Source organism: Pleurodeles waltl, chromosome 7 (genome assembly GCF_031143425.1).
Source record: "Pleurodeles waltl isolate 20211129_DDA chromosome 7, aPleWal1.hap1.20221129, whole genome shotgun sequence".
NCBI lineage: Eukaryota > Metazoa > Chordata > Amphibia > Caudata > Salamandridae > Pleurodeles > Pleurodeles waltl.
The window spans coordinates 1,369,869,593-1,369,897,201 of NC_090446.1; the positions used below are offsets into that span (position 1 = coordinate 1,369,869,593).

General features: G+C 42.2%; 1 protein-coding gene across 8 annotated transcripts in view; it reads left to right on the forward strand.

The window, feature by feature from the left end:
• FLT3LG (fms related receptor tyrosine kinase 3 ligand) overlaps window positions 1-27,609 on the forward strand; it is an 823,185-nt gene that overhangs the window by 424,826 nt on the left and 370,750 nt on the right. For 7 of the 8 annotated variants that reach the window (XM_069200831.1, XM_069200833.1, XM_069200825.1 and 4 more), the window contains one exon: window positions 17,716-17,820. The exons of the other annotated variant lie outside the window; for it this stretch is intronic. In XM_069200831.1, the coding sequence (XP_069056932.1) occupies window positions 17,716-17,820 (105 nt within the window). The remainder of the gene's footprint in view (window positions 1-17,715; window positions 17,821-27,609) is intronic. 8 annotated transcript variants of the gene reach the window in all.

Genomic DNA, 27,609 nt, shown 5'->3' on the forward strand with positions numbered 1-27,609 from the left:
TCATCATCACCTTGTCCAATGAACTATTTTCCAACTGAACTAAGTATGCAAGGTATATTATTCTTGTGGGCAAATGCAGTTCCAAAAGTCATGGTAGGCTCAAAGAATGCTCCTACAGTGTCAATATATTTTGCTTGAGCAATACTACTCAGATGCTTCATGAAAGGCATGAAAGAAAACATTAAGACATATTTATAATAGAAGTATTGGAAATAATTCTGCTCATATAATAGAGTTAGTAACAGACTGCAAGAAATTCCATATGTTGATGGCAAGCTGTGATAGGTGATTCCTTCCTTCTTTGATGAAGGGAATCTTGTGCATATGTAGCAACCACAAACTTCCATGGTTTCAGTGTATTCATATAATGATTTATAATACCCATTTGATGTCAGATCTCCAATAGAACTGTCAATATGCAAATGTCTCATCTTCATACAGGAGATCTTGATCTATGAACAGCTGTCAATTGTTTCACTGTCTCTTTCAGGCTTTTCTTTGAGCAAAGCAAATTCAAAAACAGTTTCTTCAAAAACCAAAATTCAAAAAGCTCATCAAGAGTCTCTTCTTATTTACAAAAATGTAAAAGCTCATTCTAAAAAATTCAAATTTCTCTAATAATAAACCATCTGATAATCGCTAATAAGCACTTCCAGCAAATAATGTCTTTGTTAATCAAACTGCAATAAGATTTCAAAGTTCAGTTTCAAAGCAATTTCAAGTTCTACAGTGTTCAGCTGGAAACGATTTGTTAACACAAAAGGCAACAAATTCCTTCTCCCGGTCATCAGTTCTGAAATGAATCCATTTGGTAGTAGGGTTTCTTCCACTTGGCACTCTTTCTGTCTTCGACTTCCTTGTCACACTACCCTCAGTTTCACTGTCACTTTGATCTGATTCTTCAGTTACTTCAGCAGTGGTAGAAGGCACTTTTATCAATGGCTCTGGGCTTTTTTCTGGCTACAGCTCTTCGGTTACAACTCTTTTCTCTGGCACAATGGTGGTTTCAGGGGGTTTAAATGTGATATGTGCTAGCAGAAGTCACTGGACTCTGTCTCAAACCTTCTATGCCTTCACCTGCTGTTGACTCGCTCAGATTTTCACCAGACCATGCATGCTCTGCGTTGCCCACTTGTCCAGTCCCCACAGCTTGGCTCACCTGGACCCTTCCTCTCACTGTAACCGACCCTTCGGGAACAGGTGCTGCTTTAATAAGAGGACTTGGAACTTTGCATTTGTGACTCCCATGAAACCAGTTCAAGAGACCGGCACTATTCACAGCTGTTGATGTCACTAGAACAACCTGATAGGGCCAATGGTGCACCAAACATGTCTTTCTTATATGTTTTTTTTCACTAATACCCAGGCACTTGGAGTCAGGTTGTGACAAAGTTCTTGTTGCTGTTGTGCAGTTGCTTCTCCAACCTGGTGAGACAAAGAACAAACCACATCGGCTCGTCCTTTGCAATAATCCAGTACCAAGTCATCTGTAATGTTCACAAAAGCATTTGCAGGAACTGCTGCCAATCTCAAAGCGCCCCATGACAATTTCATGTGGCGTCAAGCCTGTCCTTCTGTCAGACGTGCTACTCATATGGACAAGAGGCAATGCATCTGGCCATTTCAGTGTTGTCAATGCACATATTGTCACTAGTCAAGACTTCAGTGTTCCATTTATCTGCCCTACCAGTCTTGATGCTCATAGTCTTTAACTGCAACGCAATCTTTGCTCGACTTGTAATGCCGCACACAATAATTTAAGGATCTCACTGTTGAAATGAGTTCCTCGGTCTGATTCCAGAGAAGTCAGAAAACTGAAAACTAACGAGGTATCAACTCCCTCAATAGCTGTTTGCAACTGTGAGTCTATCAGTCCTTCGAGTTGGGTATGCCTCTACCCAGTGGAAGAACACACACACCACCAATCTATACCTCAACCCATTACACACTGTCAATTCAATGAAATCAAGTTGCATTCTGTTGAACAGTCCTCCTGATCTGCCTATATGACAAAGTGTAACAACTGCAAGGTTCCCTACCTTCATTTGCTGACATGTTACACATCTGTACACATTGCTTCTGTAACCAGTCTAAATCTGGGGTTGTTCAGTGTTTGTCTGAATGTTCTGAACATTGCATCTCTACCAGTATGAGCTTGTCCATGGAAATACCTTGCCATTGGGCACAATAAGCTATTTGGTAGCACTGCTTTACCATCACTCAACACCTAAAGATCATCCTCATTCCTCTGGACGCATCCAGCTCTAATCCAACCCTGCTTCTCTTCTTCTGTCACTTCATCCTGCAATCTTTTGACTTCTTCCCAAGTATCATTAGCTATCATAAAGAAATTTTGACTTTTCTCATTGTCATTTCCATAACTCAATTCCTCATTGAATGAAGTAGAATGCAAAGCACAATACCTCATAACTTAAATCGGCATAGGTATTGGCCACAGATATATGATCACTTGACTTTTTGTGAGCTGCACATTTTTTTCAACTGCAGTTTTCACAGGTAACTGTAATACTTTCAGCAATTGATAAACATTGTCAACTGTTTCGGATAGGGGATCTAGAAGATGTCACAAAGCCTCTCAGGGACCACAACTGTCCAAAGTCATGAACGACACCAAACCCGTATTGACTATCAGTGAAAATGGTCACTCTCAGCTTTTCAGAAACACAGCATGCTCTAGCAAGAGCAATCATTTTGGCTACTTGGGCAGAAAAGACTCCTCAAAGTCAAGAGGCTTCTGTCACACCTGAGTGTGCAACCTGCATAACCTGCTCTCAGGGCACCATCAGAATCCTTTGCACAGGAGCTATCAACAAAAATTACAGTAATTTTCGTCCAAGGGGACATCTTGAATATCGGGTCTCAGTTTGGCCCACAGTTCAGTCACATCAAGACAGTCATGATCAACTTAATCTTCATGGTTACCATCATTTTCAACTGGATTTGGAGAAAAAGTAGCCACATTTAAAACACTGCATCTCATTGAACCCAAAATGTTCCATTGATAACGGTCAGATGTGCACTGGCTAGGTACTGTCTTTGTATGGGTACCGAATAGGGTATGCAAACTCCCATGACAATGCTTTTGCACTGTTTTGTACTAACGCTTAATGCATGAAGGAGGCTGGCCCTCTATGGATAGTACACAGGTAGGCACACTGCATGGTGTCCAGGCAACCACACGTTGGTTTAACACTAGACCACCTAATGCTCTAATTTTTATGGTAGCTTGGTTGAGCAGTTAGGCTAATCTTGGAGAAGTGCAAAGCATTTGTTGTACCCACAGTATCAATAAATGAGACCAAACACTCAGAAGAATAAATCAAAACTAATTGACAAACATATTTCAGATTTTATAAAAATGTTAAGATCTAGATCATTGAAATTGGTTAAGTACTTTTCGAATTATGAATTTTTGAAGTTTTAATAAAAATAGTCTTTTGTGCGTAATTACGCACTATAGGAATTAATGAAGAAAATACTGTGAAAATGCATATAAAATCAGGCAACGCATTACAGGTGTCATCTTTTACAGGTATGTCGAGGTCATTGGTGGGCGCTATGGACCAGCTTGAGAAGATCGGGCGGCTCACAGTTTTGGCAGGAGCAGCTGCAGAAAGTCATTGGAACTGGTGCCAGGACATTAAGTGACCACTTCCGGTGGGCAGAGGTCACTTCCCTACACCTGATTGGCTATTTCCTTCCATGCAAGATGGAGGAAAATGAAATGGAGGGGTCACCTCGCATGCAACACCTTAGATATGGTGAAAGCTGGAGATGACCACTCCTCCTATCCTTTGTATGGTTTCCTGCTGTTGCTCATGCCAAAAGTGGGGGTTTGCAGTAGTTTGCAGTGGGGACAGCCATCTGCTGTGTTCAAGGGCGTTAAGCCCTTTGAAGGTCACTAGCAGGGGAGTGGACATTCCTGAGGTAGGGGGGTGTTTGCCTCCACCCAGAAAGAGCTTTGTTCTGGGACCCAGAGTTCCGGATCTCTCACCCCAAGGTTCCAGATTTTTGTCTGGTGGTGGCAGGCTGGTTGTGACCGGCTAGCAACCATGCCAGGGTAGTTAGCTTTTGCAGGGGGCACCTCTAAGGTGACCCCTGGGTACATTTTGTAATAAATCCAATACCGGTACCGGTTTGGATTTATCATTCTGAGCTGTTTGATACCAAACAGCACATGTTTCAGGGTAGTCATCATGTATCTGTGAAACTCGTACTGATCAATGTCCAGCACATGTATTAAAGTGGCTGCCCTGTTCACTTACTATGTCCCAGGTTGGCAAGGACACAGTAGTGGCATATTGCTCATGCGTCTATGCTCACGTGCACAATATAGTGCACCCTGCCTGCCAGAGGGGTGACTTACCTATAGTGCATGCAGTGGATAGGGGACTGGGCACACAGACTGTGTGCCATGTCGAGTTTGTCTTTTAGGATTGCTTCAGAACACTCACCCTGCAATGGCAGTGCTGGATGCTTCTGGATGCATGGCCCTAGAGGGTGGCCCAATCTGTGCAGCTACCCACAGGGACCCATGCCTGAGGTATCTAGGTACCATTTATAGTGGCAGCTAAAGGTGTTGCCAATTTTGCAAATGCATCACAACGGTTTTAGGAAAAGATCTGGCCCAGGAAACCTGGTTAGCAGGGGCCCTGGGCACTAACAACTTTGAGACTACATCAAATACCAGGCAAAAAGTGCGGGCTAACCATGACAAAAGAGGCCTTTTCTCACAGTGCGGACACGTCTCTTAGACAACTGGACAGCGCCGTAGCTACAGAATCAGCTGTGGTTGAAAAATATGCCACAGGCTTGTTTGCATTTCCATGTAACTGTGTCAAAACAGAACATCCATACCTTTCATAGGAAAACAAAGAAAAACATTTGTTGTAATTGGGCATTCCAAGAGCTGGGGCTTAGCACAAGTTTCCTCTCAGCTCAGTGAAGGCACGCATGTATTCGTTATGAAATGGTACAGGATCAGTCACATCCTTGTGTGTCAATCTCTGTAAAGGCTTGGATAAAAGGGAAAAATCCAGAATCCATTTTCAGCAGTAGCCAACCATTCTCAGAAACATTCTGATTTCCCTCTGAGTATCTGGGGGATTCACCTGCACGACTGCTGAAATTCTCTCTTGGGACACCTTCCATGCACCTTTCTCTATGTGGTGACCTAAGTATCGGACTTCGTTTTTACAGAACTACAACTTTGCTGGGGAAACTTTGCCCATTTTCCCCTATATGATTCAAGAGAGCTATAATATCTCTTCTGCAGGCTTCTCAAGTATTTGACACAACCTGCAGGTCAGTATACTACACTAAGACTGAATGATAGGGTATTTTAATAGACTCCAAGTTCTTCTTCAAAATCGGAATAAATGTTGATGGCAATTCTGTATACCCCTGTGGAGTACAACACTATGTTAAAATACAACTGCCAAATTTAAAAGCAAAGAAAATTGTCTGTCCCCAGGCAAGGGAATGGAGAAGACCTGACACAAATCAATGACTGAAACCAATCTGCTCCATACGGGATCTGAAATAAAATCACTGCTGGATTCTGTACCACAGGACCAACGACTATCTCTTTCACTTTTTTCCAATTTTGAACTATGCGGTATTTTCCATTGGGCTTCCGCAATCCTAAAATACGGAAAATACAAGGGCTTCCCAAAATTTCCTTCAAAACACCTTCAAACAGGCTCTCAATCAAGGGTGTTATTCCTGCAACTTTCTTGAGAATCATGTTATAAGATGATATTCTTTGATACACTGCAATTGGCTTCATTGTTATTTTGATTGGATCAACTCCTTTTTTTATTAGTCCTACATCTTTTTGTGAAAAATCCCAGCGTCTGGAATGACTCTCTCGCAATTCTTCGTAAAAATCATGACATGTCATCACTGGATACAGTGAGACAAGTTGGTTCTGTTCTAAAATTCTACAAGGAACATCTTCCACATTTGTTCGTACTTTTATTCCTTTCGGTGTGCAGCTATGGGATCAGTTTAGCTTACACAACATGTCACGTCCTAACAGATTTACTGGATTTGAATCGCAAACCACAATTGGTGCTTATCTTCAAATGAACCTATTTTTACTGGAACATGTTCTACAACAGGATTTATCAACTTCTTATTTGCAACTCCTACAACCTGAATTATCCTTCCTCATAGGGGCAAGTCTGGCACTTCTGCTGTTCTGACAGTGGAACGTGTAGCTCCAGTGTCAGCCACGAATGATACTTTGTGTCCAATAATGTTGCCCTTTACACAGGGACCACATTGATCTACCTCTAAGGATGCAACTAACATGCATTCCTCATCATCGGAAATATCACTGTGAAATGTTTCTAGGAATTCCTCATCACTCAAATTAATTAAAGGAAATTGTGATGCTATCTGGTTCATGTTTGCATTTGCCAATTGATTCTGGTTTACATTTGCCATCTGATTCGTGTTTTGCTGAGGAACAAACACCTGTTTCTGTGTCATCGGAGATTGTGGAACCTGCATCTGTTGTACTGGAGACACTTGTATGTTTGGAATTTGGGTTCTTTGGACTCTCTGAATTTGAACTTGATTAATACCTTGAGCCTTAGCAACTTCAGCATTCTGTACCAAAGTATTCACATTATATATAGGGACATTCCTTCTGCTAATGACCAAAATGTTTGCAAGCATGACATGGATTTGTTTTCTTCAATGACTTAACGTCAACCAAATTTCCACTGTTATCGACCTGAACTCCACGTCCTCTACCTCTAAACTCAACCACATAGTTAGCCTGCTGTTGCACAAGTTAGCTTTTGGGGACACGTTCTCCTTCAGGAATTCAAGTCCCTTCTAATACTTTTTCATCACATCTTCAGATGGCGCGCCTGTTACCGGATCTCTTGGAGGTTCACGCTCAGACCAATCAATACTACTTTTGCACTCAGTCCACAAGTCAGCTGGAACCACAATGTCAGACAACATATTCACATTTTCCGCCAGGCATTTTGAAAGATTCACAAACCTTTCTGTCTACTTGTACCATTCCACTGGCTTCTTCCTCAATCTCGGCTAATCATTAGTGAATGAGAGTATATCACTCCTACTCCAGGGTACATGCACATAACCGTCACCTGATATTTCTCTCATAGGCATCATTTTTACACTGTCCTCAGCTTGATTTGCTCCTGCCAGAGTCAAATTGTGCTTTGCTTTCTTCTGATCTTTTTTCTTTGCCTGTCTGCCCAATGCTCCCCATGTTTGAACGTGTGTGATGAATTCCTTAATGTGCATTCTCATTCTGGGTGATCTCATGTTAAGAATATCTTTGGCACTGAACTCTAATCCGTAACTTCTCTTTAATGCTTTAGATTTTTCTAAGTCCACTTCATATTTCTCCGCTAACTTTTCATAAGTCTGTCCTGCAAGTTAGGTATCATCTTTATACATGAATCACAGTCCATCTTCTGTTTGTTTCCAGTTGCTCCACATCGAGCATTCCCATAATTAATTCATTTAATTCTAATTTTAATCTAGTCACATTCACTATCCTGTCTCTCTCTGGTGTCTCTTCTGATCTAACGTTGCCATTTGTTGCACCTGCTGGTTCAGGTTGTTTAACCAATCCGTTAACTGTTGTGCTGAAAGACTTTGCAAACTAATACTATGTTTCTGGAGCACTCTTGCAGGGAAATGCAATGTACACTTGTGATCTTATCAGGTTTGGGCATGTAAGGAAGTGGGGTTCCCTGAGGAAACCTCGCATCAAGAAATGGTCCTGCCTGATTTAACATCTGGTTATGTTCTGTAATTTGTGTAACAGTCAAAGAAGGCCCAAAAGAAGCTGATCTTACCATCTCTGAATTATTTGAATGAACTGATCTCTGCATATCAATTAGTGATATCCCAGCAGATGCAGCTTGCATTTCAGGAACTGCTGGAGCATTCATTGAATGGGCATTACTTCCAGGGTTACCTGAAGGGAGCATCTGGACCTACAGTATAGTCGGGACCCATCAAATTTGTCTGACTCTGTGGAATTGTCTTTCCAGTACTCTAGCCTGTTAAAACAGTACTGAAAGACTGTCCAGTTTGATTCTGGGTAACATTTGACATTGTCTGCACTGGTGAATGCATAGGCTGATTCTGGTTAAAATTCTGCATAGTCACATTAGGCATCTGCACTGTTTGGTTTGCATTAGGACTTGGCATTACATGATTCATAACTGGACTTGGAATGGGCTGTGCTGTTTTAACAGTTGGAACTGGTTAACAAACCACAGGAACTTGTATTACTGAGTTAACTGTACCTTGAGCTGTCTGAATCAGAATCTGTGCAACTGGAGCAGTTGGCACATTCAGGACTATTTTCTGTACTGCTTCACTACTCGTTTCTGCCTCACCTGAATGATACAGTAGGGGACGATTCATCAATAGCTGACTTATGAACTAATCTTTCGAATCACACGCATATGTAACTGTCTTTTTACCCTAGTCCTCTTCTCTGCCTTTGCTGTCTGTTTCTTTATAGTCTTAGGTTTTGTTCTCCTATCACCTTCCTCCATGATAGATGGAAACATTCTCACTCCATCTAATATTTCTGCTCTCCACATTTTTTGTTCTTGATCCCATCTAGCTTCCGCTAATGTCTTACTTGCTTTCTGCATTCTATTTTCAAATTTTGCTATTGATCTCTGTCTTGCAATAAGTTCCCAAATACAAAGGACTTCAAACTATGAGAGTCTTGAAGGCGGCTTTGATTCGCACAGTACTCTCCTTAAATTGTCTAACAGCCTCAAATTAAATGTTCCATTGTGAGGAAAGCTAATGCACCCTCTTTCTCGTTCATTTTACACTTTTTTTTAAACCGTACACATGCCGAAACTCATTTTACTTGATGCCACATCAAAAGCTGGGGGGGAAAAGGTCCCTCAGTGGGCCTTCTTCACCCTCTCTAACTGGAATATATACATCTCCATTTAGGGCACTTCTTAATGCCTTGAAAATTTCATTTTTTAACAAATTCAATTAACCACAATGATTTTCAATCAAATCAGGAAGTAATTTAAATCCCATAATCCTTTTCTCAAGCAGTTTGCAACCAATGGCATTGTGATACAGTCCTCCAATACCAGAGCGGCTTCACACTTATCGACCTCTACCAGTGTGACACAAATTAATGTCCACTTGCCTCTCTCAACAACTGCAGTTGCTTCACAATTGTCTCAAACAATCGCTCATTCACACTTAATGCAAAATATTGCAAGCGAAAACCAACATCCTGTCTTCACACTACGGGTAGGAACTCAATCACTTCAAAAGCATGAGTGAAACTTGACCAGTATTTCCCACTACAATTGATATAGATCCTCCATGTGCACTTAGGATTCACTATATACCAACCAACAACTCACGCTCACTCAAGGGAAATTTTTTGACACTGCCAACGACGTCTCATGACAACTACCTCACTGCAGAAAATAAATTAACCATGTGTCTTCTACACTTGTGAGTTATCCCGGGACCTTAAACCATGACAGACCTGCAAACAACAACAGCAACCACGGACATTTCTGGCACAAAGCTCCACATTCACATTGAGCATGACGACTCAGCAAAACAGTTCACATCACACTTCACTGCAATCTTCAAGCCAAAAACATTGCAAGCACAAAATCCTATTTTGTCACTTGTAGGCACAACACTGGAACTTCATCAGTCTCTGGACTGGACCATGGGACAAATTACGGGATGGGCAATTTTTGGAATGGGCAATAACATTGGGTCAATCCTAACTCCCGAACACTAAACAAAAATATGGCTCCCCCCTCTTATGGAATGCAACCAGATCTGCAGACGCATTTTTGATCCTTCGCAGGAATCAAACGTGCAGTGAGGTAGGCGGACCTTTGGCCCTTGAATGTTGTGTGGTGAACCATCAACAATATTTCAACACCACCCCACCAACTTTCAAAGACCATGACCAATGTGGCCATGGAAGGAAAACCCCAATCAGGGATAAAGTTAACAGATTTGTTATAAACACACGCTCAGTCATATAGGCAATGCGCAAAACCAAGTTGAAAAGCTACATAATCACCAAGGGTTGCCTAATTCGATGAAGTAGCTTCAGGCAAACTAACCTTAATAAAACTAAACATTCAAGGAGAATAATGAGTAAATTCAATAGGAGTATTGAGGGTAAAGATATCACACGTTGTTGAGAATTAACAACCATTAGTTAATCCACATATAGCACCATTAATAATCTTTGACTGGGCACAGGTCAGGCCTACAGCTAACCAAATTAGAAAAATACATGCGTGGGTAGGAAAACATGCAGGCAAAATACAAGAAGTACAAAAGGGTAAAAAATAATTTGACAAAGAATAACTCAGGTTACAAGTCACTAACTAAAAATAAAAAGATTTTAAAAAAGGCAGCATAGTAGAATTTCTAACCTAAACGGGCATTTCAAGAGGCAGTGGCAAATGGCAGAGAGGAAGATTACTTTCCAATGGTACAGCATTCAGCTTATCTTGATCAGCGAAGCATCTGGTCAGCAAGGCATCTGCAAGCATCAGAAAAGCATCTGTGGCTGACCAAGACTGAGACTGACTAAAGCTCGCCTATCCATTGGTATATCAATCCATAGGAAGTATTCTGATTTGTCCAAGGTGTCAGTTCATGTTACCTTGAATGGGCATCATCCAATCATAAATTATCACCAGACTTCAGGTTGCAACAGTTAGACAATTTTCCAAGTTCTGTCATGGGAACATCTCATTTCCGTGTGACTCTAAACAGGTTTCAAACAAATGTATACAATCTCAGCCCATGTTCTACATTATAATGTTTCCAAGTACGAGTGGGTACATTTCTCCACAGTTTAATGAGAACTAAATCTGAAAGAAGATTTCATGTTATGAAAAATAATGAAAGACTTTTACATGACTGCAAAATGCAAGCTTTGTATGCCACAATTATGCTAACCCAAAGAAAATATAACATGCAACCAATTAATACATTTTAGTAAACACATATGCAGCTTATAATTCAACACTATTATTTCATCAGGATGAGTAATACATTTCATATAAATGGTAAAGCTTAATGCATTACATTAAGTATAAAAAAGAAGTGCATTTTTCTCATTGTGCACGCATCTTAAATCTCATACATCTTTAATCACAAGAAATTTAATATTGTTTCTATATGTACTGTTAGTTTATAGTCTAAATTACATATTAACATCCGTGTTAACTCTTTAGCATATGATTTAATTCACGAGGCACCTAGGTCGAACTTTAAAAATAGAAGCAAATAGACATTTAAAATGCGTGTCACTGCACCTTTCTACGTTTGTTTTTCTCTTTTTTTCTTTCATAAAATAAAACCTGTTACATTCTGATGACTTTAGTGACACGAGGGACAGCACTAAAATTTATGCTTTATCTGTACCTTACCCTTTTGTTAAGTATTTGATGTTAGGGACATAATGCTCCCAGGTAACTCTCCTTATTCCCCCTTCTAGTGATATACATGTAGGGTATTGTGTCACTTGGAAAGTGATTGTGGAATTTATATGGGATATATTTGGGATTCAAGGTTTGCCCAGTGAAGTAGTGACAGAAAATGGTTATTAGCTGACTGATTAGAATGGAAGAATTTGAGGATTACCTGGGTAAAGCATGTTAAATCCTCTTTGTAGCATACTTGGAGAAATGGCCTTGTTGAACATTGCAACAAGGTTGTTAGGGCCAATAAACATTTGTCTTTGGCTAATGGTTTATACTGGAAACACTTTCTTTGGGACTTGTTGTAGGCAGTGCAGACAAAGCCGTATGACAATACTGAGATGGCACTGTTTGTATTGGTAACAAACAATCACTGCTACATATCTGGATTGGAAAGAGGTGCATTACAGAATGACAGATTACATCATATTGAGAAGAGATGTTTTCAGGTTCAGGTTAGGTATCGGCAGTAAGAGAAAGGTGAAAGCAGGTGATTGAGTGAAAGTCAAGAGAATAGGGTGATTGAGAAAACCGTTGTCCGAGTTGCCCAAGCAGAAGGCTGAAGTATTGTAACCTGATAGATGGAAAGGATGATATGCAAGGAATTTTGGATGGAGAGTGTAAGAATGACAATTTGCCTCTTGTTGGGTGCAAGGTAAAGAATGTATTGTAAGGGATCTGTAAAAATGAGTTTTGGAAGGACTGTTGTCATGTTGTTAGAATCTAATCTTTTCCCAAATTGCGAAGATTTTTCCATTATCTAAAACCTTGCCTCTATTTTGAATACAGTTTTGTGCTGTATTTAGGTAAGTGTTGGAAAGAATGTGATTGTTTTGGGTCTTGGGGTTTGTGCATGTACACAGTCACTTACATATTATCATAATAAGTAAGGTGAGCACGTGCTACTCACAGGAGCGCTGTTTTTGTAATTTCTGTAATTTTATAATACACAATAACTTTTGGGGAATTGCTCTTGGAGTTTTTATATCTTTTTAACCTTCTACCCACTTTTTAAGACAGTAGCTGTGTACTTTTTCTGGCAGTATTTTATTTGGAAGTAAGGGTCTGTAAGAGCCTTTCTTCTGGTTTTTGGATACACTAACCTCATAGTTAGCGGTCTAGTTAACGCTGGTCTTTTTGACTCGGCGTCATAAAATGACAGCAGCTGATTGGCCGCGCAGCGGAAGGTGAGCGCGCGCTACGCGCAGGAACGCTGTTTCTGTAATTTCTGTAATTTTATAATACACAATAACTTTTGGGGAATTGCTCTTGGGGTTTTTATTTAGTTTTAACCTTCTACCCCCTTTATAAGTCAGTCGCTATGTACTTTTCTGGCAGTATTTTATTTGGAAGTAAGGGTCTGTAAGAGCCCTTCTTCCAGTTTTTGGATACACTAACCACATAGTTAGCTGTCTAGTTGACACAGGTCTTTTTGACTCGGCGTCATAAAATGACAGCAGCTGATCGGCCGCGCAGCGGAAGGTGAACGCGTGCTACTCGCAGGAGTGCTGTTTCTGTAATTTCTGTACTTTTATAATACACAATAACTTTTGGGGAATTGCTCTTGGGGTTTTTATATCTTTTTAACCTTCTACCCCCTTTTTAAGTCAGTCGCTGAGTCCTTGTTCTGGCAGTATTTTATTTGGAAGTAATGGTCTGTAAGAGCCCTTCTTCCGGTTTTTGGATACACTAACCTCATAGTTAGCGGTCTAGTTGGCGCGGGTCTTTCTGACTCAGTGTCATAAAATTACAGCAGCTGATCGGCCGCGCAGCAGATGCGCGCAGCGGGTGCGCCTAAGGCAAGCCCGTCCACGCCTGAACGGGCCCAGGGGCCAGAGATTCTGCCCTTTTTTTTAAATAATGGTGCTCCTTCCCATGCGTCTTTTTGCAAGGCGATTGCCAAACCTTGCAAGCACAAGGTACCAGTCGATAGTAAGTTAGCTTGGAACTCTAAGGCATGCAATTGGGAAGTACAAGCTCCCTTAACCCTGAAGGAGGTTAGAGCTCAGCACAGAAGAACCTTGAAGTCAGGAATTATAGCTCATGGGAAAAAGATAGCCTATGGTAAACCACTTTGCTAGGCTCTGATAAATGTTCGCTCACTTCCTAAGCATAAATTACAAATTAGTGAGTTGATTGACACCTGGCATATTGACTGTTTATTTATGACAGAAGCCTGGGGTAAATTAGAATCTGACCCTGATTTTATTGCAGCGACTCCCCCAGTGTATACCTATTATAGATTAGATAGACCTCTGAGTCGGGGAGGAGGCCTGGCAATCATTTGCAGGGCCGTTTTCACATGCACTTGGACTGGTATCCCCTGTGAAACATGCGAAGTGATGGCCTTTAAGATTTCACAGAATAATCATATTTTTTTGTAGGGCTTACTGATTTATCGACCGCCTGGACCCCTTGCGAACTTTTATCAAACCTGGATGAATTTGCTGGAACCTATGGTCATGTGTCCTCTAAGGCAATCATATTAGGGGATTACACTATCCACTTTGATGAGACCTGCAATCCAGTGGTTATGGAATTTTTAGATCTCATGATAGCCCTGGATTGGACCCTCAGAGTCTCTGCAGCTACCCATATAGCGGGTCACATATTAGATGAGGTCTTTGCTCGTACTGAGGTACAGTTGGTACTAACTAATACCCAGCTAAGTTGGACTGACCATCATCTTTTGAGCTTTAAAATTGTGACTACTCATCCCCTCCCTCTGTATAAAACTGAGAGTAAAGTAATTAGACCATGGAGACAGATTAAATTGGAAGAGTTGGCACCTGCCCTAGAAGAGGGATGGGATAGGGCCAATAAGTTGTCTCTGCCTTTGTTAGACAGCTTTTATCAGGGTGTTGAAACTGCTATGATTCAACTGGCTCCCCCCAAGACTCTCGGGCCCTGTAGCCGGAAGAAGCCTAGTCAACCTTGGTTCACTAGTGAACTCAAATTCCTCCAGAGAAACTATCGGCAACAGGAGCGACAGTGGAAATTGAATCCTGTCCCAGAGGAAAGGGACATATTGAAGTCCACTCTTAAAATCTATAAAGCGGCGCGTTTTAAGGCTAAATCTAATTTTTACACTGCTAAAGTCAAGGAGGCATTGAATGCCCCTAGAGAGCTTTTTAAAGTGATTAAGGCATTATCTACTCCCTCTAGGCCATCCGAATTGGAAAACTCCCAGGATTTTTGTGATAAGGTAGCCAGGCACTTGAGAATAAAATTCATCAAGTTCATGCCAATTTTATTCCTCATGAGGCTCCTAGGGAACATTGTTTTATGGTGTTTCCAGATCCTAAAGCGAGCTGTAAAGTTCTATCTGATTTCCAAATCCCGACTCAGGACAGCATTGGAAAATTGATTCTCGATATTAAGTCAGGTTCCCCTCTGGACCCCTGCCCCCCTTCCATCTTTCAATTGGCCCCAGACCTTATGGCTCGGGCATTAGTTCCGATTTTTCAGGAGGTCCTTAATTCTGGGATTCATCCCGCTTTATGGAAGGAGACTATAGTTGTCCCCCTGAAAAAGAAGCCAGATGGTGATAGCCAGGACCTAGACAATCTACAGCCAATCGCTCTTCTTCCTTTTCTGGCTAAGATTTTGGAGAAAGTCATGAATAAGGAACTAGTAGAATTTCTAGGGGAAGTGGGAGGTTTAGATTCCTCTCAACATGGTTTTAGGAAGGTGCATAGCACGGAAACCGCTCTTATTTCATCCTCTGACTCCATTCGGAGATTGGTAGATGAAGGGCAAGGGTTTTTTTACCATCTCTCCGCAATTTCTGTTGATCCGCCTGTATCAAGCAGGGATTAGAGAGCGAGCTCTTAAACTTTTGGAATCTTTTCTGACTAACAGATGGACCACTGTTAGTTGTGGTAATTTTAGATCTACACCTTATTTATTACCCTGCGGGACTCTGCAGGGATCTTCATTGAGACCTACCCTGTTTAATGTGTATGTAGCCCCGCTGGCAAATTTGATTAGATCCTTTGGATTTATCCCCACCTCCTATGCGGATGATACACAGTTAATCATCCCAGTCAATAAGAACTGGGAGGAGGTGGCGGACCGTTTCAATAACTGCATGCAAGCAGTTAGCAATTGGATAAGGACTAACTGGCTTAAATTGAATGTTGCCAAAACTGAAATTCTTTGTTTTGGGCCGGGCAACGAGCAATGGAATTTATGCTGGTGGCCGACATATTGTGGTACCCTTCCATCCCCACTACTGTTAACAAGAATTTGGGAATTATTTTTGATGATCATTTATCGTTTAAAAGTCAGGTGAATCATACTGTAAAGACATGCTTATGGCTTATTAAAATGTTAAGGAACGTTTTTCCTTATCTTCAATAAGAATGGAGAGTCTCTGCTACCTTATCTCTGGTTATGTCCAAAATAGACTATTGTAACGCCCTTTTTCTTAATCTGGACAAAGCCTCCTTGAATAAGTTGAATAAGTTACAATTGGTCCAGAACTCGGCTGCAAGAGCTGTCCTTAATCTTTCTCACTGGGTTTCGGTTAGAGGTAGCCTTAGGCAACTACATTGGCTCCCGGTGGCTCAGTGAATTATTTTTAAATTGCTCTGTCTGACTTATGAAGCAGCTCACGGTATTGGTCCTCAATACCTGACCATCAGGCTTTGTTGGTATGAACCCAAGAGATATCTTAGGTCATCTAAGGCCTACAGAATTCAGGTTCCTCGTACCAACAAAGCCAAATGGGGTGATAAAGCTTTCACTGTGGCTGCAGCAAAATGTTGGAACTCGCCTCCTCTAAATATCCGGAACGAACCCAGTTATTTAAGTTTTAGGAAACTGATCAAAACATGGCTTTTTCCTTGTTAGCCTTTTTATGAGCATCTCCCTTTTTTTCTCTTCCTGGTGTTCCTCTTGACGGTTTCGGCGTTACCTCACCTTTTATGCTAGCGATTCGATGCTCTTCGTGAGACGGAATGCGCTTTATAAATCTAACATACATACATAACATACATACATACATAATGCTTTCAACCTAGGGAATGCATGCTGTGTGTCAAGGTTCTTTATATGTCAGTTGCTGGTGTGCAGGAAAACCTGCTGGTTGTTCACATCTATTCTTTAACAAATCTATAATTCTTCTAATCTTGAGTTCCCTGCTGCCTTTTTATTGGCCCCCAGATATTTTCTTCATTTATTCATTTTCTAGTAATCGTATGCAAATATGTGAGTCTCCCTAACTATTGACTGTATCCAGTATGGGTGCTGTTTTCAGAGAAAAAGCTCAACACTTGGGGAGAGGGTGTGACTTAACTGCATGAGATTCTGAATTTGAAGCTGGGGAACCAGATTTGAGTCTCTGCGTCGGCTCAACATCCTGTGATTTTGGGCAAATCACTTAATCTCCCTTCCCTACAATTCAGCGCCTGGAGGCCCTGGTTACTCTAGGTCTTTCCTTCCAACGCTATTAGCCGGTAGTAACAAGAAAGGAAGGAGGCAGAAGACTAGGACCACAAGTAACTGAAATTAACTTCAATGTAATTTCAGTGCGGTTTCTCTTTGTTCTCTGTTTTGGCAATACCCATCAAACTGTCATCTTGAAGCATATGCTACACTTTACTTCCTGAATCTAGCACCTAGGGCCTAGACTGGGAATTATTTGTGATGCACGTGTGCAGAAAGGTATGGACCTGCAGAGGGATGATTACCTCCTGCCATTCTAAAAGATATTAAAGTAAGTTCTTTTCAAGCATTAGTTTCTGTCCTGTACACTACTACAGACAATCCACAACTAGTTAAGAAGATGAAAGAGCAAAGACCAAGAGTACCAGAATCACCATGAAGGGGAAGTTTTATGGAGAGTAAAGATAAAGGTTGGAGAAAGTGCAAGATATATTTTGAGAAAACAAAAATGTAGAACACTCAGTGATTGAGAGAATATATGCAAAATGGATGGAATACATTATAAAGTAACTTTCACATTCAGTAACCCTGTTTTGGCTTGTATTTGACTAGATGTTTGAGCTATATACACAACACTAAATTCAATTGGCTAAGTGTTTTGATGCATAGACAAGCAAATGTCCACAAACCTTTGTCCACTTATTGACTGGCATGTATGTATGCCATTTGGCCTTGAAAACATCAAATGATTTTTGTAAACAAATTATTGTTATCCCCTTTCTCTTTCCTCCTGTAGGTGGATGTGTTTATGCTGCTTTTCATAACAGCTTCTGGCTTGAGTTGTAATTTCAGTAAATATCCATTGATGAGCACTGTCTATGAAGACCGGATCGAAACCCTGGTGAGTGTCTATTTGAGGCATGTAAAGCCCATGTGTAGACTGATATTGCACTGCTGATCCAGGAGTATGAGAGGACCTTAGATCTGGTACTAAATCGTGGCCTCTTGGTCATATTTGTGCTAGTAAGCCATTAATTGACTTTTAGCCCGCAAGTGGCCTATTCAAGCTATCTTCAAATTCGAAACCTCATCCTTTGCGGTCTGATTCCTCTTAAATATATGAACCACAGTGAGATCCTTTCCAGAGCTTGACAACGTCAAAAGCGTAACCTAAAATAACTGGCTATCCCTCAAAAATATCCATGCCACTCACAGTTTATAACTGCTTTCTCTGCCCTTAAACATAAAAACTTCTGGCAGGTATTTCTAACTGCAGATTCCTCACCTTTAGAATATTCCCCAAGCTCTACACTGGATCTGAAAGATTTCATAGCAGTGCTCCTTTACGGCAGTAAGTGTGCAGCTCTGTGCTGGCTTTGTGCCACCTTGGAAGTGACAGAGCCGCACATAAGTGGCCCCCCTACCCATCAATGTTAGTTCCTGTCTTTTCACACCTTGGAAAGCGGCTCAGTAGCTCTTCTCTCTTTTCTTCAGTTTTTCAGATTGAATTCCAGTGCGCAACTTAACATTGTCCCCACCTAAAACTTCAGGGTTCACACCATGCCATGATTGTCAAACATATGTCAGTGATGGGCCCGCATGGGGTGTGGCTTTGGTGTTTGTGCCCTGGGTACGACTCAGAGTTGTGCCATTATTGTGCCGTCTTGCACCCAAAGGCAATCCAGGACATGAAATTAAGCTCTATATGGATGAACATCGAGAAACGTCACTGATCTCGCACGTACGTCCCCCTGCTGTTACAGATCGTGGGCACGATCCTATTCCTACTCACATGGCCGACCCCATGACAGGTCGACTTTGCAGTCCATCATTTGATAAGATTGTGTTAAAGTCTAAGAGGGAATGTAAAAAGGTGAAGGGGAATTCAACCCTATCCCCTCTGACTGAAGGAAAGTCATGAGGGTGTCAAAGTGCCACTCACTCTCACTTTTGATCTGCGTTTGAGGAGCCGGTCCCACAGTAGATCCCTTTCACCCCGGGTTTCCTGGGCCATCAGTGACAACAAGCAGGTACAACCCTGCATGGAGGCCATGCTGTGCATTTTTGGCAGTCTTCCAGTTCCCTCTGGTAATCCTTCAGGTCTCCAGGATCCACAAGGGCTTCCAGTTAGGTTACCCCAGTTAATCCGTCCTCAGTGCAGTCTGATCCTCTGGAATCCACCTGGGATTCTACACAATCTCCTGTTCAGACTTTGATTCCAGCTCCAAAGCCTGTGCCGGTTCCTCTTTCATTGACACCGATCCAAATGTTGCCATCAGTGGAGGGGTATCCAGTGCCTTACCGAGGTCACTGTGACTACTCCAACACACCCTGCCCATGTACATATTGATTTAGACAGTACACTTTCTACAGATGAGCTGTTCTCAGAGGTTCCATTCATTTAACTCTGATGCTGAACAGAGTTTACCAATACTCTGATTTGACAATGGTGGTGATGGTGATAATTCATCCCCTCCCCTATGAAAACTGCTTTTACATGGACTTATAGAAGGCCAGTCAGCTTGATATTTCCAGTGACACAGGGTTGATTTTCCCTGTTGGACGGCTAAAAGAAGGCAGTGCTTCCTTTGCCGTGGACTGCATGCTGCTGAAGTCTTGGACCTTCTGTTGAAGTTAAGACCAAAATCCCTACAAAGGTTCTGCAGACTAGGCCTGTTTTCTCTGAGCCTTCATTCCGATTCAACAAAGCCCTAACAGATGCTTCTGTTTGCCCTTGGTCTAAGCCTTGTTCTTGCACACCGGTGAACAGACAGGTGGCTAGATACCACAGACTAGCACCGGGCGAACAGGTTTTCCTACTCACCTTCCTACTCCTGAGAGATTGGTGGTCCAAACTTCCACCAGCAAGGTGAATCCTAGTGCATTTCCCATGAAACCACACACACACACACACATGCACGCTCTTGCTCTTGCTCTCTCTCTCTCCCACTCTCTTTCTTTTTCCGTTTTTCTTTCTCTCTCCACCCTCTCCTCCCCTCCCACACCAGACGGGCAGTCAGTTATTATGCAGTCAGGAAATTAATGTTCTCTGTGGGCAGCCTAGACTTGAGGTTAACAATGTTTTCCTACTAGGCTGTTTGGGGCACACCTTCTGGGACATGGCTAGTGAGAGCTTGCTGGCAGACCAGAATTAGTTTAGGGCCTCCTTGGTTCAAACCATTCAAGATGGTCAGGATGCAGCCAGATGTGTGGTTGATGCTAGTCTAATTACTCTGATTGGTTGGGGTGAGCAGTCGACACTAGTGTGGTGTATCATCGCAATGTGTGGATGCAATCCATAGATGTTTCTGGAGATGTGCAGACATCCCTTATGGGTATGCCTTTTGAGGAATCATGCCTATTTCGCAAAAAAAATGATTCTACCCTAGAAAGACTCAAGGAAAGTAGGGCCACAGAATGTTCTTTGGAACTGCAAGACAGTTTTCTCATCAGTTTTGCCCTTTCTGAGGCTACACTAAAAGGCTGGTGTGTAGGCAATACCAGGCACCCCCCAACCCTGCTGCAGTCACCCCAGTGCTGAGGACAGGGATCAGGAAGTCAGTGCATGGAATACCTGAGACATTGGTCTTCACAGTCACCTTCCCCTGTGGCATCATGCTCCATGCCAGTTTTGTTTATCCATAGCCATGTACAACCAACCTGTGGGAGTTAGGATCCAACATTTTGTCTTAAGGTGGCAATCCATTACATGCAACAGATGTGTCTCCCAGATAGTCCAGCATGGCTTTTCCCGTCAGTTTCTTATCGACCCAACACAGCTTCCTCCTACATCAGCGTCTTTCAGAGGCAAAACATGCAAGCTTTACTCTCCAATGCAGCCGGCCACTGAGAGGGTTTAGGATTAGGAAATCATGATGGTATGTTACTCTTTCGTACTGAAAAATAATGGAGGCCTTCATCCTATTTTAGATCTTTGCTCTCTGAATGCCTTCGTGCCGGAGGACAAATTCAGAATTCTCACACTGACTCATATTCGGGCTGCCCAAGATCCTGGTGACTGGATATAGTGACCTTGGACCTGCAGGATGTTTCCGTCTTGCAGTCTCAGACATTACCTATATTTCAAAGTTGATCATTAGCATTTCAATTTGTAGTGCTCATCTTCATCCCTGTTAGTGCCTCATGGGTGTTCATGAAAGTGATGGTGGTGGTTGCTGCTCATTTTTGGAAATTTGGAATGCTAGTTTTCTCCTACTTCGATGACTGGCTGTTGTAGGCGGGTTCACGAAAGTCCATCTCAGACCACCTCCAGACAACAGTGGATCTTCTGACATGTTTTGGGTTCCTGATCAATGAGCTGAAGTGACTCATGACTTCTTCGAAGAGACTTGTTTTATAGGAGCTGTCTTGGACAGGGTACAGTCCAGGGCCTTCCCCCTTTCTCAGTGTTCCAGGTTATTTGGGCTGTGATCCTGATGTTTCCGCCTCGGTCTTGGATGTCTGTGATGGCAGCTCTGAGGCTTCTTGGCCTGTTGGCCTCATGCACCCTGCTTGTCCGTTCAGCCAGGTGGCATATGCAGGTTCTGCAGTAGAATCTGAAATCTCTTTGGACACAGCACAAAGGAAATCTGTCAGATGTCATCCTGGTTTTAAATGAGACTGCACGAGATCTGCAATTGTGGCTGCTTCCCAGCCTCATAAGTGGCATACCCCTCTCCCACCCAGAGTGGACTGTGGTGAGAGATGCATCACTGCTGGGCTGGGCTAATCACTTGGGAGAGGTGGAGATCAGAGGTCTGTGGTCTCCAGCAGCAACCTGGCTCCATTTTGATCTGTTTGAGTTGTGATCCTTTCACCTGGCATTGAAGGCCTTCCTACTACCCCTCAAAGGAAAGCTGGCACAGTTTCTACGGACACCACCACCACCATGTAGTACTGCAGCAAGCAGGGTGGAATGGGCTCCTGGGCCTGTGCCAGGAGTTTCTGCACTTATGGTGGTGGTTGGGACATCGCCCTGACCACCTGGTGGGGTAATTGAATGACAGGGCAGACAAGCACATCTGGTGCTACCTGGTGGATCACAGATGATGGATACACCACAAGATGGCACAGGGCATCTTCTGGTAAACGGGAGAACCCTGGCTAGATTTGTTTCACCACCATCAAGCATGCATTGTCCAAACATTTGTGCATTGGATTTCATGCATAGGGTCTCCCTATGGGTTGCACTTTTACAGGGTGGAACACTAGACTTCTGTATCTCTTCCTGCCCGAAGTGCTGAAGAATGTCAGGAACAACTGGGCCAAAGTCATTCTAATGGCCCCAGATTGGACCACAAGAGTGTGGTGCCCTGAAATTCTGCACATGTGCATCTGCCCTCTAATCATGCTAACACTCCGGCAAGATCTTCTGTTGCAGCAGCAGGACAGGGTTCTTCACTGGAACCTGTGCAGTCTCCATCTCCATCTCCATGCATGTAGATTGAGCGGCAGCAGTTGGCAGCATGTTCATTTGCCAACCTTAGTAGTAGATGTCTTCTTCGCTGTCAATCACCCTTCCATGAAGTCTGTTTACGCCAGGTGATGGGACAAATTTATGGCTTGATGTAGAATCCTCAGGACAGAACCTCTGGAAGCAAAGCTGTTCAATATATTATTTGTTTGTATTTGGCCGAGGAGGGCCTTGCAGTAGGCACTGTGAAAGGTTATTTGTTAACTCTTTCGGTCTTTTACGTTTGCTGGACCAACTGTCCATGTTCAATCACCTGTTGTGATATGGTTTATTAAAGGTTTAGCAAATATATTCTCTCCCAAATAGTTTGTGATGCTACAGGGGGGACCTTAATTTGGGCCTGACCTTTCTCATGAGTACTTCCTTTGAGTCAATGCACATCTGCTCATTGCATCTTCTGAAACTAAAGACTGTCTTCTTCCTCACCATTAACTTCAGCTCATTGCATGAGTGAGTGCCAGGCTCTCTCGATGCACCTTTCCCGTACCACTTTTTTCCAGAGAAAATGCTGGTGAGGACCAGGTCGGCCTTCTTCCCAAAAGTTTACTCCTTTTCATATTAGGCAGTCCATCACCCTCCAATGCTGTTTGCCCCTCATAACCCCTCGAATGAGTAGGAGAGACTCCATTGGCTGGACCACAAAAGTGTTAAGCTTTTACATCTATTGCACCAAAAAAGATCTGGAGGACAATATGTTTTTTGTGGGGTTGTCTGGGACGAATAAATGTAACCCGGTGCAGAAAAGGACTCTGTCAAGATGGACAGTACTTTGCATTCAGATCTGCTTTGCACTGGCCAAAAAGCATTCTACAGAAGAATTGAGGGCCTAATTCACCAGGACCAAGGCTGCCGCCACTACATTGGCATGTAAATTGCATGTCCTTGTTATCTGTCAGGATGCGATGTGGGAATCCATATACATGTTCACAAAGCACTACTGCTTTGATGGCCTAGTCGGCTGGGAAAGGCATTTTGTCTTGCAGGACTTTATGAGCCCACTCCACAGACCCTCCACCTTGGGAAGGTACTGCTTAGATATTTATTGTAAAGAGGAGGAATCCTCAGCTAGAAGTGAACTTACGTTTGACAATGCTCTTTCTGGTGGATACACTATGTAAACACAGATTTCTCACCGCCCTCCCTCCTTATTCTGTGGAATGGTATCTTTTACCACTTAAAAGGTCCCACGTTAGAGATCTGCACACTGGTACCTCCAGTTATCTTCTGCTCAGCGTCTGAGGACGTTGAAAGAGTCAAAGCAATTGACAAAAATTGGCATCAAAGTGCAGGGGTCGCACTTATATGCAACTCACTTCCATCACTTTCAAGGCGGAATGGCGCAAATGCGGAGCCATATGGTGTTACTTAGCAGTGCTGAGGAGCAGTGCTATAAAATCTTTTGTATCCAGTCTGGCGCCTTTAGAATTTTCTAAAGGTAAGGCATCTGTGGTTAGATAGAGTAGCCACCAGAAAGAACGCCACGGAAAGTAACTTGTTCATTTGGTGCCTAGCCATAATCCGAACTAGACATTTGCAGCTCTGCATCTTCTATCCAGAAACACCAATATAGGAATGAAAAATCATCTAGCTTGCATTACATGTCACTCAATTCATGTGAAGCCCCCTAATTATCACTGTAGTCACTCCCAGGGGGGGAAGAAATCAACTTAATGTTTTTTTAATGAATCACAAAATGGTCCTGTCAGAGTTCTTAACATCTGGCGGCCTGTGTGCAGAAGCATTAACGTGCTGAGAACATGCCTGCCAACTTTATGGAACCACATTGATGGTGATAGTTGTGTGGCACAACAAATTGCTTATGTTTGTTAGGGGAGGATATGTAGAAAGGATGGTTCTAGGAGCTCCCATGTTAAAATGTTTAGAACAATGGTATAGAGTGTTGTGGGGTTTATTGAGTAAAAGTAGACATTTTAAACATATTAGTCTAACAGTTTTGGTCAGGACTGGATTTCATTTTAAGATCTATGTATTAAGGTGACTTGTGGATCTCCTACAGGGACGTGTATGAAGGGTTGTGATCATGCATTTCAGAGTACATTGAACTCTGTTTAGAAGTGGATGTAATTAAAGGCTACTGTTACCATAGGGTGGGAAGATTACAGATTAATTTTAGGAAAGGGTTTAAAAAACACACACATGAAAGAATATTGGATCAAAGATATTAGTCGAGAATTTAGATCATTTCAATAAACATTTATTGCTAGGGTAAGGAATGGAAGAGTTGGCGTTCACTGTATAAAGATTTTTATGAATGTGGTAAATGTTTTACCTTTTATTTTTTATAAAGCACTCAATGTAAGTCATACTGGCAAGAACTGCATATAACTTAAAGGCCTCTTTAGTGGGATGATTAAGAGTATTCCCTGAAGGCAACATTAGAAGATAATGTGGATCTGCTTTAAAAGCCACACCATTAGAGGCACGTGGTTGAGAGTTCTCGCCAAGGAAAATCTAGAGGATATTATGAAATAGTTATGTTTGAAATACCACTTCAAGAGGCAAGGAATTTATGGTTTCTTATTCAAGAAACTTTGAGTATAGGTTGCCATGGCCAGCACATTTTAAAGCATATTAGTACAGTAAACATTATATTCAGAAGAGATTTATAGACAACTTCACTTCAAGCTGGACCCTGCGCTCTGTTTAGCATTCAAGCACTAATTAACTCGTTTATGCATCGCACATGCCCACAATCTTTGTTTTTTTTTTAGTCCCATCCAGCATGGACTTTAATGCCTCAGACCTTTTTTTTGTTAACACAAATAGGCCATCAAATTATGGTGCAATGATATGAAAAACATCTGAATCATTGCTACTGTACACCAAGTTGCTACCACAAAATGTCAGGGAACTTCTTATATGTATTTCCTGAACATTTCCTGAACCTTTGCAAATGTAATAGGGTTTTTCTGGCAAAATAACTAAAGAAACTAGGACTGTTCTGTAATTGTGCCATTTATGCTGCTCAAAAATGACAGGAACTGTTCAGTATATTGATATGCACAGCATACATTTCTAGAAGACCTTTAATTTTGACATGCAGTATTTTACATTAAAATTGCATTGCCCAGGTATCCAAACCAAATATACTATTCAAGGTCATTTTCCACAGTACCATGCCATCTTCTAACGCATCTGGAAACAATAGGTGACACAGTTAAGGTTTAAGAGTAGTGTGAGAGGATAGGGGCAGAGGAAGAGAAGGAATTAACATAATGTGGGATAGAGCAAAGTGTGTGTCAGACATCGTTTGGTGAGAGGTGGGGGTGGTCACAGGTTGGACCATAGCTACCAGATCCCAACTGGTTGAGGTTTTTCCACTGGTATCCTGAGGCCCATCCTATGATACTGCAAATTGGAACAAGCACAATCACCTTTGCGCGTGACTTTCTGGGTAGAAAGGGCGAGCAGTCACAGGCTTCTCAGGGAGATGGTGTTTGGCACACAAGCTCAGAATTCAAGAATCAGCAAACCGACACAATAACGTCAATGTCCAGCCCAGTGCTTTTCTTTAAGGAATAGAAAGTTGTGTTTTCCAATTACATAGTGATGCTAAAAGCTACACAGTTCACCTCAGAACACGAGCAAGTGACCCTGGTAACACTTTTCTGTGGCAGTACACCAACTGAGCCCCCTTGTGCGAAGCCGTTAATTAACTACCCCGTCCTCCCAAACCTCCAGTACTTTTGGCAAAAGCATGTATTAATAAGAACATCACTTCCTTGTATTAGCTCAGCTCATATGCCCTCAACTGTGAGGACATATGAAAATATTTTTAGAACCACTACTTTTCCTTGAATTTCTCTTTTAAATAACTACTTGTTGTGAACTTTACTACAATGGGTTGATGGACATTATCTCTTAATTCAGATGCTTCATGGACATTCGTATGGCTTGTGCTCCTTGACAATATATTGAAAGAAACCGATTAGCTATATTTATACATTGTCATATCTGAGTTTAAATAATGTAAACACTGATTTTTAATGTAAATTGCACTATGGCTAATTTAGTAGCTAGAGGGCAAAGTCTTAATACAGGGTTCTGGAGCCACAGGTAGTATATACATTCTTTATTACATGTTATTTCCTTAGATTACAGCAACAGCAAGTAGGTCCTGTTAGTGTTCCATTCTCTCTCCAGCTCTCCCAGTCTCCTAGCGTCAACTTCACATCAACATTCATTTACATCATTCACTCTCAGCAGTTCGGAAAACAGCTCAAATGGAATGGGGAGACAGGGGATACCATATACATCCTTTCTCACAAACAACAAAACTAAGAACAGCCATTCCCTTGCATTCACAGTCAATCAATCTCCAACATATCTAGCTTACACATTCTCTCAACAACAACCTGTTAAACTCACCAATACCCACGCAGACACACAAAGAAAACAACTAGCAATCACAAAAGCTCTGCAACAGATAGACATGAGGGACCCCACACCTCATGTGCAACAAAGAGATAAGACAACAGCTAGATTGTGACTCCACAACAAGTCTGTCCAAGATGTGCACATCTTACAAACTCCTTGGACATGAGGCCCTACCACACTGCACACTCACAATGACACCTCACAACGTTTATGCACTTTACACATGTTGTTACAGACGCTTATTCACATTGCATTTAGGGCTGAATTAATCTTGCTACTCGGACGAGAGCCAGGGTAAGGAAATTACTGTTTTACTTGGACAAAGGATTTCCACATAATCCCTAAGTTTACATATTTAAGGCACACATCAAAACACAAACGGAAAGTGAACCATCTATCACCTCAACTCAATATTCCCTGGACTAGAATCCAACTACTGTTATACACAATATCAAAGGATATCCACCTCACTCTACAGCCAAGTACTACAGCACAGCCCACGTCCAGTCACACTAGTTACCAAACCAACTTGACCAAGTACCAGTACAAAGAAAGCACTTACGGGGTCATTACAACATTAGCGGTAAAAGCCGCTTACCGCCGTGCAGAAGACCGCCAACACACCGCCGCGGCTGCAGAATTCTGCCACGGTCATTATGACCCAAAAGCCCGGAACCCGCAAAATTTAGACACCCACACAAATCTGCCACACCAATGGTCAGTGATAAACTGGCGATGACAAAACCTCCACCGTCACGCCAACAGGAATACGGCCATACTATCACGACCCACGAATCCACGCGGCGGTCTTTCAACCGC